The following is a 17,620-nucleotide window of genomic DNA, read 5'->3' as shown; positions in this document are numbered from 1 at the left end:
AATGCACAGTGGGTAAGTAAGGTGAGGACTGAAAGAGACCGCGGTGCATGCTGCTGTGATGTGCATTTGTAAGAAAAGTCTTAGTATATTATTTTGGAGTAAGAACCCAGGCTGCATGGATTGAAGAAGTGAAGACAGTGATTTCATTCAAGAAGCCTGGCGGTGAAAGGAAGGAGACAGAGAAGAATGCAGGCTCAAGGGCTTTAGAATTATTGCTTGTTTAATAGGAGAAACCCGAGTATGTTCATAGTCTGTGGGAAAGTAGTTAGACAAGGAGAGGCTGAAAATATAGGAGGGAGGGAAAGAGAAGGAGGGAATCAACATAGGAAGGCTCAGGAGATGACAGGAGTCTAAGACAAGAGTGTTGACAGAGTGATTAGCTCCAAATAGGAAAAAAGGATGTATTTCCGTTAGAGTGGAGGAAGGACATAAAGGTAGGGATATGTAAATAAGTTTATAAAAATGGGGGCTAGACATTGAGGGAGTTAATGTCTGACAGATTCAACTTTTCTCTCTAGGAAACACTCCTGAGCTCTGGGGTGGATTAGGTAATTTGTAGAGAATGGAAAACATTCAAAACTGATGTGGAGAATGAGACAGAGAGAGAGAATCAAGGGTACATAAAAGTTTGAGTATCTTTCATGTTTAAAAGACACTTTTAAAAGTTTGGTTGGCTCAGTCGGCTGAGCATCTGACTTTGGTTCAGGTCATGATCTCTCGGTTCATGAGTTCAAGCCCTCTATCTGGCTCTGCTGACAGATTTGGATTCTGTGTCTCCATCTCGCACTCTACCCCTCCCCTCTCTCTCTCTCAAAAAATGAATAAACGTCAAAAGAATTTTTTAAAAAAGTTTGAGTGTCCTGGAAGGCCCAAGTGAGTTTAGAAATAATGAATTTGTAGTGGCACTAAGCTATAATTTGTGTTATTTCCTCTAGTATCACAAAGAAGTAGATACCAGCCTTTAGGCTAAGTTATTAATCCAGTATTAATCTAGTGCTTTAGGCTGTAGGGAAAGAGGTTCTTTGTAAACTTGCAGGAAAGCATTACCTGAATCACTAAAATTCTCTATACCATCAAGGTTTTTTCCGTCAAGTCCTTGCCTCCAGTTACTGGCCAGCTTTTTCTTGCAGAGAAAGGTCATTTGCTTAATAAATGCTGTATGATTATGATAGTAATATTTTTTCACCAAATATGATTAGCTCTTAATTATTTGGGGACTGAATATTCAGGCAAAATACAGGTTCTCTTCTTTTTCTCCAACTGACATCAGCTGTTTCAGTTCTGACTAATACTTCTACAGAAGGGGAACATGAACAGCTAAAACTCAAGTTTAGTTCTTGTCAGATCTTTAGGAAAGATTTTTTTTCTTTAATTTGTTTTATTATTTTGAGAGAGAGAGAGAGAGAGAGAGCACACACATGTACATACACGGGGGAGGGACAGAGAGAGAGGGAGAGAGACAATCCCAAGCAGGCTCCATGCTGTCAGCGGAGAGCCCGATGAGGGGGTCAATCTCATGAACTGTGAGATCATGACATGAGCCGAAATCAAGAGTTGGACAAATCGATTTCTTAAGGGGATCAAATAAGCTACAGTTGGCTATAATTTTAAATATGGACAGGAATCTCTGTAACCTTTATCATAGCATTACCCTCATGGATATACGCAATTTCTTTTTAACACCAAACTATGAAGGATATAAGTTTTTAATTCTTCCCACTATATTGATTCAAGAAGTACCAATGAGCTGAGATAATAATGGCTTCCCAAATACAGTCATTACTGGTTTAATATTCATTAAAGGAAGTGAAGAATTAGTTCTGTGGAGGAAAAAAATCCAGTGTTGGAAGAATGTGCCATCAAAGAGACAGAAGACATTCTGTCAATTGTTTGGTCTATGTTGTAACCATCTGAGGTCAGCCTAGGTGGAAAATGGGTAAAAAAGCAGTTACACTGTTCAGAGAAGTAATAAAATTCTCAAAGCTGAAATGAAATTCCATTCTCAAAAAAATGAATATTTTTTTACAGTGAGACTCTTTACATTGAGGGACAACTCTAGACCTGTTATGCAGTTTATCTTGAGTAAATACTCATGAATTGCACAGATTATTTCATTAAGAAAAAGGGAAGGAAGTTTCTCCCTTGCAGGGAGAAGAACCAGACAGGAACACTTCTGTTTTGAGCTTCTGATCTGATAAGTCAATTTAAAAAGCAGCTGGGCAGACTAATGAGGATCATCCTGGAAAATATTTGTTGATTTTCTATAGCTTCCCTCTATTTACCTCAAGAGTACATCTGTCTCTTATGGAAAAGAAAGGCGAGAACTGGGAAGGAATAAACTCAAGCAGACTCCGAGTAGAGTCTGAGAATTCCACCCTTTAGCCTGACAATTTCAGGGTGCCAAAGTATTTTCGTGTTACTGGAGAGGGAAGAAATGTCACAGACAGTACCTGTGGGTGTAGGTTATATTAACATAAGGACAAAACTTAGATACAGGGATAGACTCTTACAGTCTGACTTAATTGTGTACTTAACAAAGATGACTATGTCACATTTGGTTATGAAAACATTAATAAATGTTTTCCTGAGCCTCCTACTACTTATTCAAACTGGCTTAAGGAGGAACATCAACGGGAAAAAAAAAATCCCTGACATTTTTCATTTTCATTCCTTTCCCTGGTGAATTTTAAAAGTAGATGTTCTGATGGGGCCAACAGTAAAATACACGACAAATCATTTTTATATGATGGTTAGAGCTAAGTGGAATACACAGGTTCAATTCTTTGTACACATTTTGCTGTGCTCTGTAATTCACCATAGCAACCAAAAGCATTAATTAATGCAGGCAACAAACATTAGAATAAACAGCAGTCAGTTCATGCTGTATATAGATATACAAGGATACCTTGAGAATTCAACCAATTTACACCTTATTTTATTAGAAAAATAAACAAAAAATTCTCACATATAGTATTTCTGGAAATCATTACTTCCATACATGAATAAGCTGAGTAGAAAAACTTAAACTTTTAAGAGGCAATATTTTATCTACTTTGTGGACCACTGTGTTTATGGCTAAAATTTAATTTTTTGAATACACTTACAGATAGTAAAGATCTTATGAGAATTTACTGGAAAAAAGGCCAATGTTAAAGGACTGCTGCCTTTATAGAAATAAAAATAAACTGCTACAACAAGATTCTACTAAATTTGTGTAAACGTGAAAAAGTACTTCCGTTTTGAATTGACTATGGAATGCATGACCAGATAGCTCCATTTTCTCACCAAATGTTTAAGTTGTTTGTTTTTATCAGGGACAAGAAGCAATTCTGGAGTGAGAAAGAAAAATGAGCCTGTTAAATAGGCTATGTGGGAGTCCCATCTGCAGAAGAAAGATCAAAACTCAATTTGTAGATATGGCTATACTGCCAAACAGGTAAACCATGAGTTTAATAGCTAAGGGCTAAAACATTTCTACACGCGTTCCTGGTTTTGCAAAAAAAAAAAAAAGTTGTATTCTTGCCACATCTCCTTTGATACTTTCTAATAACAACAAAACCAAGGAGCTCTATCATGATGAGACTTAACTTACATAAAGATGACTAAAATCAATGACTCTTCTCAATGTGATGATCCAAGACAGTGGCTACAACTGAGAATGAGGCCAAGTGGAGGCAAAATACTGTGGACAGTTGATGGCAAACTGTAAAAATCTCAATTTTCTGGAAACATCAACCAATTTTATCCTTTAGTTTAAACTTTCCAACTGTAAATCTTGTCATTTCAACTGTTTTAAATGCCTACATAAGAAATTTGACATCTATTGGACACCTATTTGTAAAGCACTGTGTTAAATATTGTGAAAAACCCAATATTAATAAAACATAGTTTTTACTTCAAGATTATGATACCTAATGCAATATCTAATGGGAAAGATAAGTATGTATACATCTAACTACTGTCTCAACATCCAGAGGTAACCACTATTAACATTTTCTTGTTAATTCTTCAAGAAATATTTACTGTATACATAAGCATATATGTGCTTGCATATATATTACATACATATTATGCATGCCTGTAGCCAAGCAGACTTGTTTATATACACATACGTATATAATCACATTTATGCTTAGATATGTTTTTCTACACAAAAGGGATATTATAGCATCTTGTTTTTCTATCCAATGTATCTTAGAAAGTTTTTGTATTACCCCAAGAAGAGTTACACCATTTTTTAAGAAGAACACATAGCACTGTACTACAATTTAGGTAACAAGTCCTCTACTGATGGATATTTAGCTTGTTTCTGTTTTTCATTTTTAAATGTTTATTATTGTTGAGAGAGAGCGAGTGAGTAGGAGAGGGGCAGAGAGAGAGGGGGACAGAAGATCAGAAGCGGGCTCTGTGACAGCAGAGAGCCTGATGCGGGCTCGAACTCACGAACTGCGAGATCAACACCTGAGCTAAATTCCAACACTTAACTGACTTGAGCCATCCAGGCGCCCCTTGTTTTGTTTTGTTTTTTTTTTTTCCTTAAGTTATTACAAATAATGTTTTGGTAACTATCCTTGTTTATAGGTGTTTGTGTACTTGCACAATATATCTACATGGAATTGTTCAGTAGGTCTTTTTTTTTTTTTAATTTGTTTTTGAGACAATGCAAGAGACAGAGTGCAATCAGCGGAGGGGCAGACAGAGGGAAACACAGAATCTGAAGCGGGCTCCAGGCTCTGAGCTGTCAGCCCAGAGCCTGATGCGGGGCTCGAACTCACAAACCGTGAGATCATGACCTGAGCCGAGTTGGATGCTTAACCGACTGAGCCACTCAGGCACCCCTTCAGTAGGTCTTTTTAAGGCCTCTGTAGTCTTCCTTCTGTTAAGCGGGGCCAGAAAGTGACATAGGGATCTTCTGCGCCCTCCTCTGTTGTTGTGTAACCAACTTCCCTGCCTTCTTCAATGTTTCATTTAACCTAGAGGCTCATGATGCAGTTGCAGTGTTTTCTCCTGACCTCTTTTCTTGGTCACTCTCTTATTCCCTAAAGACTTTAGCTCTGATTTATTGTCCTCCTTTTCATTGTTGTTCCTTTCAGGATTTTCAGTGACTTTCACATCAATGTGAATTACTCATCTTCTATCCTGGTCTCCTCATCCAGGATGATCTGTTCTTCCATCCCACATTACCAACATCCATGATTATACACTTGATCTTAACCAAAAGGCCGAGAAGTGATCCAACATCCATGATTATAACACAAACTTTTTCACTACAAGTATGTGCACTGTGAAATCTTGAATCCAAGATCTGTTTCTCCAATAATTACCTCCTTAACTTCTAATTCACTTATACTAATACTTCAACTATAATAATTCTTTGACGTCATCAAGACCTCCAATCCACTCAACAATACTTTATTCACCATCCAATAACCTCCTTCTGTTTTCAGTTCCCCAAATCCTGGTTGGGCCCAGCTATCACCCTTATCCTCATTTATTCATTTAAACTTTATTTTTTAAATTTACATCCAAATTAGTTAGCATATAGTGCAACAATGATTTCAGGAGTAGATTCCCTAATGCCCCCCACCCATTTAGCCCATTCCCCCTCCCACAACCCCTCCAGTAACCCTCTGCTTGTTCTCCATATTTATGAGTCTCTTCTGTTTTGTCCCCCTCCCTGTTTTTATACTGTTTTTGCTTCCCTTCCATTATGTTCATCTGTTCTGTGTCTTAAAGTCCTCATATGAGAGAAGTCATATGTTATTTGTCTTTCTCTAATTTCGCTTAGCATAATACCCTCTAGTTCCATCCATGTAGTTGCAAATGGCAAGATTTCATTCTTTTTGATTGCTGAGTAATCCTCCATTGTGTGTGTGTGTGTGTGTGTGTGTGTGTGTGTGTGTGTGTGTGTATCACATCTTCTTTATCCATGCATCCATCGATGGACATTTGGGCTCTTTCCATACTTTGGCTATTGTTGATAGTGCTGCTATAAACATGGGGGTGCATGTGTCCCTTTGAAACAGCACACCTGTATCCCTTGGATAAATACCTATAGTGCAATTGCTGGGTCATAGGGTGGTTCTATTTTTAATTTTTTGAGGAACCTCCATACTGTTTTCTAGAGTGGCTGCACCAGCTTACATTTCTACCAGCAATGCAAAAGAGATCCTCTTTCTCTGCATCCTCACCAACATCTGTTGTTGCCTGAGTTGTTAACGTTAGCCATTCTGACACGTGTGAGGTGGTATGTCATTGTGGTTTTGATTTGTATTTCCCTGATGATGAGTGATGTTGAGCATTTTTTCATGGTCTTCTTTGGAGAAGTGTCTATTCATGTCTTTTTTTTTTTTTTTCCTATTCATGTCTTTTACCCACTTCTTCATTGGATTATTTGGTTTTTGGGTGTTGAGTTTGAGAAGTTCTTTATAGATTTTGGATATTAACCCTTTATACAATATGTCATTTGCAAATATCTTCTCCCATTCTGTAAGTTGCCTTTTAGTTTTGCTGATTGTTCCTTTGCTGTTCAGAAGCTTTTTATTTTGATGAAGTCCCAATAGTTCATTTTTGCTTTTGTTTCCCTTTCCTCTGGAGATGTGTTGAGTAAGAAGTTGCTGCTGCCAAGATCAAAGAGGTTTTTGTCTGTTTTCTCCTCAAGGATTTTGATGGCTTCCTGTCTTACACTTAGGTCTTTCATCCATTTTGAGTTTATTTTTGTGTATGGTGTAAGAAAGTGGCCTAGGTTCATTCTTCTGCATGTCGCTGTCCAGTTTTCCCAGCACCACTTGCTGAAGAGACTGTCTTTATTCCACTGGATATTCTTTCCTGCTTTGTCAAAGACTAGTTGGCCATATGCTTCTGGGTGGCCTTATCATTTAATCTAGTATAGCCAAAAGTTGCTGGAGAAAACCACTGGGCTCATGGGCTCTATTTTATTTTATTAAAAAAAAATTTTTTTAATGCTTATTTATTTTTGGGAGAGACAGAGCATGAGTAGGGCAGGGGGAGGGGCAGAGAGAGACACACACACAGAATCCGAAGCAGGCTCCAGGCTCTGAGCTGTCAGCACAGAGCCGGACGTGGGGCTCGAACTCACAAACCGTGAGATCATGACCTGAGCTGAAGTTGGATGCTTGACCCACTGAGCCACCCAGGCACCCCTCATGGACTCTATTTTAAATTAATGACCACAAAACTCTAATGGGCACTCAATTTGGCTTGAAGTCCTACTTACATTTCCCTAGTAAATTTTATTCCTATCCTGCAAGTTGAGTTTCACAGTATTTTCTTTTTACCCAACCTCAGCTGATCACCTGACATCATGTTTTCCTGAGAAAATACAAGCAATCAGATAAGCTGGCCCCATATTCTCACCATCAAAACCGTTAAGAAGAAAAAAAGTACCTCTGCTTCCAAAGGCTCCTCTGCTTATGCTCTGGATTCCCTATAGGCTTCATTTCAGCTCTTCCTCTTTCTCTTCTGTATTTTCTACTTTTCTTTGCTTAGGATAATTCTTTTTTTTTTTTTTTAATGTTTATTTATTTTTGACAGAGAGAGAGACGGAGTGCGAGCAGGGAAGGGGCAGAGAGAGAGGGAGACACAAAGAATCCGAAGCAGCTCCAGGCTCTGAGCTGTCAGCACAGAGCCTGACGCGGGGCTCAAACTCACGGACCATGAGATCATGACCTGAACCAAAGTCAGCCGCTTCACTGACTGAGCCACCCAGGCGTGCCTCTTTAGAATAATTCTTATCAGATTCTAATCTCATTAGGAATGCTCTAGCTCTCTTACCCTTGAGCCCACACTCTCTCCTAGCTACCATCTACATTTCTCTGACACCTTCATGAAAAAAATTTTTAAAAGTGTTATATACATTTGTTATCTCTATTTTACCTTATATCCCGTAACCCTCACTAATTAGGTTTCCAAGCTCACTGAAACTGGGGAATAGGTCCCCAAAGACCTTCTTCATGTTGCCAAATCTGATGGATTCTTCACTGTTTTCAGCTTTACCTCTTCAGAAGACTAGACTTGGGTTACCACTTACTTCTTGGTCTTTATGACACCATGCTCTCCTGGTTTTCCTTCTACCTTTTTGTCTCCTCCTCAGGGTCTATTTCTGGCTCCACGTCTTCCACTCAATGCTCAGTCCTGGACTCTCTTCTTTTCTCTTTCTATGTTCTCTCCCTAAGTGATCTTATATATCTTATATCCTGTAGCTTTAAATATTACCAAAACCCTGTTGACTCCCAATTTGGTATCTAACATTTCATCTTGGTTATCTAATAGGCATCTGCAATTTAACAACTTGATTCCCCCCAAAACCTGAGAGTTATTCTTGACTTCTCTTTTACCTTGTCCCATCAATCTACTCCATTAAGTAAGTCCATTGAGTTTCTCTCCCAGCCTCCTATCCAAACCTCTTTCACTCCTTACATCGACTATTAAAACTGACTCCTAAGTAGTCTCCCTGCTTCTATTTTTGCCTTTAAAAACCTGTTCTCAAAAAAAAAAAAAATCCATTCTCATACAAGGTGATCTTTAATAACTAATTCAGTTCATGTCACTTACATGCTAAGCTCTTCAACAGTTCCCTATGACATTTAAAATTTAAAACCCCTCTTAACCAGGGCCTATAAGACCCTATGTCATGCAGCCCCCACTTATTTTTTCCACTTTTTTCCCCCTTCCTCGCTTTGCTCCAACCATACTGGGCTTCATTCTGTTCCATCAACTTGCCAAGTTCTCTCTTCGAGGCCTTTGCTCTGACATTCCCTCTGCTTGGGATGCTTTTTCTCCTAATCATTTTGTGATTAGCTCTGTCTTATAATTCAAAGCTAATCTTAATATCATTGCCTCAGAGAGGTTCTCTCCATCTAAAGCAGCCCTCCTCACCTCTACAAGTTACTTTGTAGTTTATTACCCTATTCATTTCCGTAGCACTTGTCTCATTCAAATTATATTCTTTGTTTACTGTCTCTAGCATGTAAGTTCCTTAAGAGCAGGTAACTTGTCTTTCCTGTCACTTCTATTTCCCCAGCATTTACAACAGTTTTTGACATATCGAAGGCACTCAATAAATATTTGTTACATAAAAGGATGGAGCAATTGAATTATTAACTGTATTTGTATTTAGGTAATAGTGACAAATGCTAACAGAGGCTGACAACTCAGAAATGTGCATTTTGTTGGCAGAACATCATTCTGAGCTTTGTTTGGAAGTGAATCACCCAAATTAGAAAGGTTTGCTGTTATGAACTAATCATACACAATATACTGTTCTGGTGGTATATGGTGTCCCTTTAACAATAAGTAGCTAATTGCTTGTTTGATAATTCTTTTTCTTTTTTAATTTTTTAAAACATTTATTTACTTTTGAGAGAAAGAGAGAGAGATAGAGCCTGAGCAGGGGAGGGGCAGAGAGAGAGGGAGACAGAAAATCTGAAGAAAGCTCCAGGCTCTGAGCTGTCAGCACAGAGACCGATGCAGGGCTCAAACTCATGAACCATGAGATCATGGCCTGAGCCGAGGTCAGAGGCTTTACTGACTGAGCACCCAGGCGCTCCTGTTTGATAATTCTTATATGAAATTCGTTAAAAAAGTAGTATTTTTACTTTTATCATATTAATTAGAAAGCTATTTAATAGAGTTATACTGTTTTTCTTTTTTGAGAGAGTGAGAGTGCACATGAGTGGGGGAAGGGAGAGGGAGAGAGAGAATCTTAAATTCTATTTTTAATTTTATATAAAAAAATGTTTATTTATTTTGAGAAAGAGACAGAGCAAGAGCGAGCATGCATGCATGGGAGGGAGGGGCAGACAGAATCTCAAGCAGGCTCTGCACTGTCAGCATAGAGCCCAACGAAGGGCTCGATCCCAGGAACCACGAAATCATGGCCTAAGCCGAAGTCTAGGGTCGGATGCTTAACCAACTGAGCCACCCAGGCACCAGAGTTATACTGTTTTTCAGAAGCCTCTAAGATAGGTGATTAGCTTTAGGCTGGTTTTCATTCTTTCCACTTAGCTGACAGTTCTACATCTTGATGTCAAGGTCCTTAAACATTTTATCTGAATGAATGTACTGTTTGAATTTAGGCCCAGATATTCTGCCTCTCAACCTTGGATTTTTTTAAAAAGATTTTTTTTCTGTTGTTACCAAATTACAGTTTTTATTTTAAAGGAACAAAATGGAAAAAGAATACATTTTATCATATAAAAGAGTTATCTATGTACCTCAAAACATTCTTCTCCTTTCAGAAGTTTATTGTATTTATAAAACACTAAAAGAGTCTTCCAAGACTCTTAGATTATGATTAGCTAAAATAACAGAAGAATTCTATCAATAGTAACAATTCTCACATCAATCTATCCAATAGGGTTCCATTACATATATCAGGTTCTTTATAACATGAAGCTCCAATAGAAAAAATATACAAGAATAAAATTTCTAACAACGTAGACTTTGTGTATATTTCAAATTTCAGGTTGGTCTAAGTAAGTTGTTCTGGAGTTTTGTTTTTATTAAAGCTAACAAACCACTGGATTAAAACTGCTTCCTTCAGTTAATACCCCCAAAGCAAGCCATCCTTTTCTTCTATGTAACAAATGGCCTTTGCTAATTAGATCTGTTTGTATGCTGGCCACATGTGGCAAAGTCCAGTCCTCCCCCAAAATAGTAACAACCTGCTCTGGATGGCAATCAAGTCGCAAATCTATTTTTGGCTTTAATGTTTGAAAGTCCAAATGTGAAATGCCATGGAACTGAACCTTAAATGGCTTAAGTGAAGTCATCTGATATGAAAGGACAGAATACAAGTATTTGGGGTACTCTAAAACACCTGTTTCTTTGTTCCGAAAGAAATAATGTTTCAGGCCTAGCAAGTGAATTTATAGCTAACTTGGACACACATAAAACCAAAATGAATCTCAGAACTGAAACAACAAGGGAGGAGGAGTGGCACAATATAATCTTAATTGTAGTCTCTTACATCACTCTACATTTCCTATTTTCTTAGTGTTTATGGTTTTTATTATGAATATCTTCGTTGTCTTACCTGTCTCTGAGTGTGTTGGGGCCTAGATAAGGGTACAGGTTTTCCTTAAGCTTTCCTTTGATGAGATGGTCCAGGGTCTCATGTAGGAAAGGTTGATGTTGAGTATACACATTTTCTACTCCCTAAGACAGGGAAAGATGGTTCTTATATCATTTTTGGGAAATGTGTAATATAAGAGTTAATGATACTCATCAGAAAAGGACATGCATTCAATAGGTTTTTCATGGGATAGATTCAAATAGGAATTTTAGAAGAATGCTATGGTTAAATCATTAAAAAATTTCTTTTCATCAATCAGAAATGTTCCAATCTCATAAAAATACTGTAATTTAAACCTAGCTATTAAAGAAGAATTTAAAAAATGGAATGACTTAAATCCTTTATCATCTCTTCAGTGATTCTCATCCTTTTGTGAAAATGTTACATGACAGGTAGAGCAAATAAAAGGAAAACACATGTAGGAAAGGAATCTAGAAACACTCAGGAAAATGGAAACATTTCAGGAAATCTAAGAAAGGCTTGCAGATTAAAACTAATTTGTTACCATCTTAAGAAAATGGTTTAGTATTTTTAAAAGATCTACAATTGTTTCCTTTATCTTTAACTTCCTTCAAAGAAAAAATACCAAACAAACCTTGAATTATAAACAAATGGAGTAAAATGGCCATGACTAACAGAACTGTCTGTCTTTTTACTCTTGGGTATTTCCTAGAAATATTTCGTTAATCCCTATTTGGCTGTTTGGTCCAATGCTGATGCTGCTCCAATATAGAAAGTATTTGAAGAAAAGGCTTTCAGGAGGATGTCTGCTTTAATTTCATTAAATTGACACAGTACTAAGTCAGCAACAATTCTGAAGTTGCTTTGAAGATTGTATTTATTCGCTCTCAGCTGTAGGGGCTTCAATGGTTTCTCCTTTAGGAAAGCCCAGAGGACATGCCATACCTTCAATCCTTTGAGGAACTGTTTGGTAATAGCCACAGCGTCTTTGGGGCTGAAGAGGTCACTTCCTCTGACCCGTTTACCGCCATATTCAACTATTGCAGACACAAGCTATAAGGAGAAAAAAGAGAAACTATCTCTTACTGCTTGGGGATAAGGAGACCCATTTCATAAGAAAATACCTTTATTAAGGAAATGAGGACATGAGAGGACAGAATTATACATTTTTGTTAAGTAAAACACTATAATTCTCCTCTGTCAGAGCTAAGAATGTTACTACCTATTTGGTGGGATTAACATACAGATTTGGTTACCTTTCGATACTTCTCTGAAACACCTTTATTCCTGAGGTCCATCATTAGTCCTGGCAGGCTGTTGCTGCTGTGTCGCTCATAATGTAGAGCATAAAGCATCACTAGGCGGGCAGCGTCAAACTCTGTCACTTTGGGGTTCTGCAGAAGCCTCTTTACATTCTGAAAAAAGAGAGAGCTGACATTTATCTCCCCTTCACTTGAGTCAGGTGTAATATCTTAGATCTAATAACTATTGAATGGCAGTGATGCATCTGAGTTTATGACTAAGATTACCACTATGGCAATGTACAGGTCTAGGTTCGGCCATTGTTTCAACTACAGAAAATTAAATGCCTTTGCCTAAGATATGAAGCAAATAAGAAAAAAATTCCCACTGTAATTGCTTTAGGACAATAGTGAATTGAACAATGAATGGTTCTTCCTTTCTTTCCTTTGATGAGTTGGTCTGTGGTCTCAGGCAGGAAGGGTTGCAGTTTCCTTGCTGAAACAAGGAACACACATTACTTGTACCGTTTCAGTCAATACAGCTCACAAAGGAACTGACCCGGTGACTTGAACAAGTATGGCCTAGTGTTAGTGATTGACCAGTGACATGGAGATGAGTAGGGGGACTGGGCTTAATCTCCAAGAAGCATCAGATGAACGCTATGTCTCAACATGGCTTTCAGATATACAAGTATGTAGAGCACGGGATCTTTAAACGGAACACTTAAGATTTTAAGAGGGCAGGTATTGACAGCAAAGGGAGCTCAACAAAGTCATTTAGGTTTTGCTGATGCTCACATTAAGGGACTTCCCTATAGTATCTATTTATATTTATTATGCAGCAGAATAAGTTAATCCAGGCCGATAAATACTTTGTGATCTCCCTCTAAGCATGAGGCACTATGCCAGGCACTGGAGGGGATACAGAGATGAGCTAGACCCAGTTTCTGTCCTCAGTGAGTTCAGACAAGGAGGTGGAGGGGAATGAAACACTTATAGCCTATTCTGCTACGGAGCATTTTCTTGAAAGCACCTTAACTCTATGAGATCATTAAAATATGGGAATAGTGTCAGTTTAACACAGAAGGCATATTGCTTTATGGGTAGTTTTTTGAGTGTTTTAATATTAAGAAGGGAATAGGGACAAGTTTCCTCTTTAAAGACACTATGTTAAGAAAAGGATGTAAATCCTACACAAGTGTTTTCTGCAAGAAGTAGCTGGTTTGTAGCTTTAAGACTGCTGTACATTCCACTGTATTAAGCTATCTGGGGAAAGGGCAAGCGCAAATGAAAAGGATGCAAAGATATTTCTCTGAGTTAAAAAGCAAACAAAACAACAGCCCCAAACTGACAGATATCCTCATATTATATTTTTAATTTTGGTTAAACTAGTTTGTATGAGAAACAAAAGTTTTTGTAACCTTACATCGTGAAGACTAAATCATGAACCCCAGGAATAAGGAAAGCTACAAAGGATGGGCTGAATGTATTTATAGGTGCAAATGCCTGTGGAGATTTAATTGTGCTAATATTTTTATTAGGATTGTTATTGTTTTTATTAGGGCTTTGATTACAAAGTTATATAGATTTTTTTAGTTATGCAGATTTTAAGTGACCTGCTTATAACTCTATTTTCCCAGAACACTTGGTTATTTTTATTTTTTTAAGTTTATTTTTGAGAGAGAGAGAGAGAGAAAGTGTGAGTAGGGGAGGGACAGAGTGAGAGGAGAGAGGGAATCCGAAACAGGTTCTGTGCTAGCAGTGCAGAGCCTGATGTGGGGCTTGATCCCGTGAACTGTGAGATCATGATCTGAACCAAAATCAAGTGTTGGACACTTAACTGACTGAGCCGCTCAGGTGCCCCAACTGGTTTATTTTTAGTACATGATTTTGCGCAGTGGGAGGTTTTTCTGTTATAATACAGAAACATATATACAAAGCAAAACAAGAAACAGAAACTGAGAATCAGCGCAATGGGGGGGGGAAGGGGACACAAAGTGACGAAAAGTACATCTGCTTGCTGAGAAATCAAGAAAGACTTCATGAAGGAGGTGACATTTGCCAAAGGCCTTAAACAATCAGTGAGTGTTGGAATTAGTCTGAGAGACTAAAAGAGGAGATGCTCTTAATGGGAATAAGGAAATCAGAGAAAGAAATGGGTTGGGTTGAAAATCTGGCAAAAGCCTTGATGGGCACTGGGTTCTGAGGACATAGCAACATCCAAATGGAACTTCACAACTTATGAGATGCTTTCACATACCTTATCTTTTTAATACTTCACAACAACCAGGTCTAATGTTTAAGAACTCTTCTGTTCACACCAAAGAGGGACTGTGATGACACGGGGGATCTCCCAGGTGTCTCCCAAGTAGAATGTTCTCTGGGGAGGATCCCTATTGTTGCTTTTCTGTGTGAAGATTTCACTAGCATCATCTTCAAGGGATCAAAAGGGAAGAAATTTCTCTTCTGTAGACTTAAACCCTGCAGCCATAAGAATTTCCTTGCTTTTTTTTTTTTTCTTTTGTGGTACCCTTTCCAGAGCTGTCACAGAATACAGACTACTTAGAGTATCTGTTCAAATTTGCCACTAGTTTCTACCATACTACGAAGACATTTCAGAGTACCAATTACCATCAAGTAAGAATAGCCAATTTCATATGTATCTCAATCAACTTAGCATAAGCTTAAAACATCCATCTGCGATCTCTGTTGTCACATTTCTCATAGGCCAATGTTTCACTCTGTGCCCTTGCAGTCACTGTCTTTTTACCTTAAATCTTCTTAATTTATATACCCTTCAGCAAATCTGAGATACTCAAGTAACTATAAAACCACAGAACTGGTATGGAACAGAGACTGCAGCAATCAGCCTGTACCCTTCCCACTTGCTCCCTTTCTAATTACTTTCACTTGCATCCTGACTCTTGGCTCTTTCCCATTAAAGAATCCACTTCTCTTCCCTGAGATCTGGTGCTGGCATTTAGAGTTCCTGGCTTGACTCTTAGTTCTCCCTTGAGGACATGGGCCAGAATCTGATGCAGGATGACTTGAGTAGACTTTGTTTACTTTTGAGCCCTTAGGATGCAACCCATGACTCAGGTCAGTGTTCCAGCTAGACTTATCTATTTCCTCATGAGAAGAAACCTGTAGGTACAAGCTCTTTCCTCTCTTTCAGCTGTGTAAGTCCTTGAAGAAGCAGGCCCTTTTTGTCTGCCTGGATCCAAGGTCACCCTTTGACTTAATTTTGAACTATTTCACTCATGGCTACTTGACTCATCAACTTGACTGACAGTGGCATACACTATACTGAGATTCCAGGGTACTAACCAGAGAAGAGGAGAAAACATTCTGAGAGACTTCTAATTACATAGAAGGTTATCTGCTACATGGTGGTATTTATATGTTGGAAATACGAGTGAATTACATAATGAACTTCTGGTTTCTCTTTTCTTATTAAATTTTCCATAAGTCTTGAGACTTTCAAGAGAGAAAAGTATACATCACATAATAACAATGGCCGAGTAACAAGAGAAACAGAAAACTATTGTCCCCTTAAGAAGACAGGATTCAAACATAAAATTCACTGAATTCTAACATTCATACAGGCTTAATGAAGGAATAGGAAAAGAAAAGCAAAAGCACTATCTCTGAAGGTCAAGTTTCAAAAAGTAGCTAATGTTCACTCAAAAAAATCAATTAAAAAACAATTCTTCTTTTCTGATATTTAAAGATCCTTCCCATTGTTTGGGGCTACTTTTCCATTTTCTTCCACCAAAACTAGGATGACATAACACAACGAGAAAAGTTTTTTATAATGACATAGCTACATGTTAAACCACTGTACAAATCACAGGTGAAGTCAACAACTAAAAATAGTCCTTAATTTCTGCTTCAATTTAACCAAAAGAGTAAGAACTCTACCTTGTTATCTCTCTTTTCATCTTAAATCTACTCAATTTCTATACTTTTCAGCAAATCTGAGATACTCAAGTAACTATAAAATTACAAAACTGTAGTAAAATTGTCAATGAATACCATTATAAGTCAGCAGATTAGAATGGCAAGATGAAATTGGCAGAAGCCTTCAACATGCTGATATGATAAAAAAAAAAAAAAATGAGTCTAATCTGTTTGAGAGAACAGTGTTGTGGGACTATAAAGAACTTATCCAGGAAAAATGATAGAAAGTAGGCAGGACCCAATTCCAGTGATTGGTAATACATCTGAGTCAGTATTCTTTTTCTTAATATCTAGTCAATATAAAAATTAGCTTTTGCTGTTCCACACTGTTTCTGAAACACTGGCTAAATGTTGGTTTAGACAGAAAAAGATCATTTTTATTCTTAATTGGTGAAAGTAAAATTGTCACCTCAAGGTGTCCCAAACAATTTTGTTATGATTTTAATGAGAAGCAGAAAAACCCTTCTGCAATCAGGGAGAGATCTGAGGTGATGAGTAGACTAGAAAACATGTCCTGGATACCACAAAGAAAATAGAATGTGTCATCAGATAATAATACTGATAATCATGACAGTTACTACTTACTAAATGTTGTAAGTACCAGGTACAATATTAAGTGCTTTATATGTACTAGCTCACTGAACCCTCAGAAAAATCTTTAAGGTAAGCATTATGATTTTTTCCTCAGTTTACAGGCAAAAAGACTAAGCCTTAGAGTGGTTATCATTTTCAAACCCAAGCCATCAAAGTCCTAAGCTCTTAGCCACTACTCTATACTGCTTCAAACAGAACTGTCCTCTTCATATTTCTAACAAGCATTTATCGAGTCTTTATACCAGTAATAGGATGATTTGAGATCTCTTACCCAAGGTCAGGAAAGAAGGATATAAAATAGTTCCTCCTTTTTTAAAAATTTTTTTAATGTTTATTTATTATGGAGAGATAGAGAGACACAGAGCACAAGCAGGGGAGGGGTAGAGAGAGGGGAAGACATAGAATTCGAAGTAGGTACCAGGCTCTGAGCTGTCAGCACAGAGCCCGACGTGGGTCTTGATCTCACAAACTGCAAGAGCATGACCCAAGCCGAAGTTGGTCGCCCAACCAATTGAGCCATCCAGGTGCCCTGACTAGTTCCTCCTTCTAAATGAAAGCTATGATATGAGACATGGAGTTGGGGGACTGCTTACTTTCTGAAGATGTTTCTCTTCATGGCATGAAAATAAATCTTCCTTACTAATCAAATGAGTCTTTACTGAGGCTATGGATATGTTTCAATGATGTACATTACAGTTTGGTTCCAGTGAAAATTCTTCTAAATCAAATTTTTGGTAGCCTGTAGGATAACTGGTTAGAAGTGGAAGCA

At 37.8% G+C, this 17,620-nt stretch overlaps 1 protein-coding gene across 2 annotated transcripts in view; it reads right to left on the bottom strand.

The window, feature by feature from the left end:
- VPS45 (vacuolar protein sorting 45 homolog) overlaps positions 1–17,620 on the bottom strand; it is a 64,861-nt gene that overhangs the window by 30,574 nt on the left and 16,667 nt on the right. For both annotated transcript variants that reach the window (XM_007088043.3, XM_007088044.3), the window contains exons 11-13: positions 12,313–12,471; positions 12,002–12,109; positions 11,057–11,178 (exon numbers count right to left, since the gene is read on the bottom strand). In XM_007088043.3, the coding sequence (XP_007088105.1) occupies positions 11,057–11,178; positions 12,002–12,109; positions 12,313–12,471 (389 nt within the window). The remainder of the gene's footprint in view (positions 1–11,056; positions 11,179–12,001; positions 12,110–12,312; positions 12,472–17,620) is intronic.

Source organism: Panthera tigris, chromosome C1, assembly GCF_018350195.1.
Source record: "Panthera tigris isolate Pti1 chromosome C1, P.tigris_Pti1_mat1.1, whole genome shotgun sequence".
Classification (NCBI taxonomy): Eukaryota; Metazoa; Chordata; class Mammalia; order Carnivora; family Felidae; genus Panthera; species Panthera tigris.
Note: the sequence above shows the minus strand (reverse complement) of the source record. Positions and strands in the feature narration are given on the sequence as shown.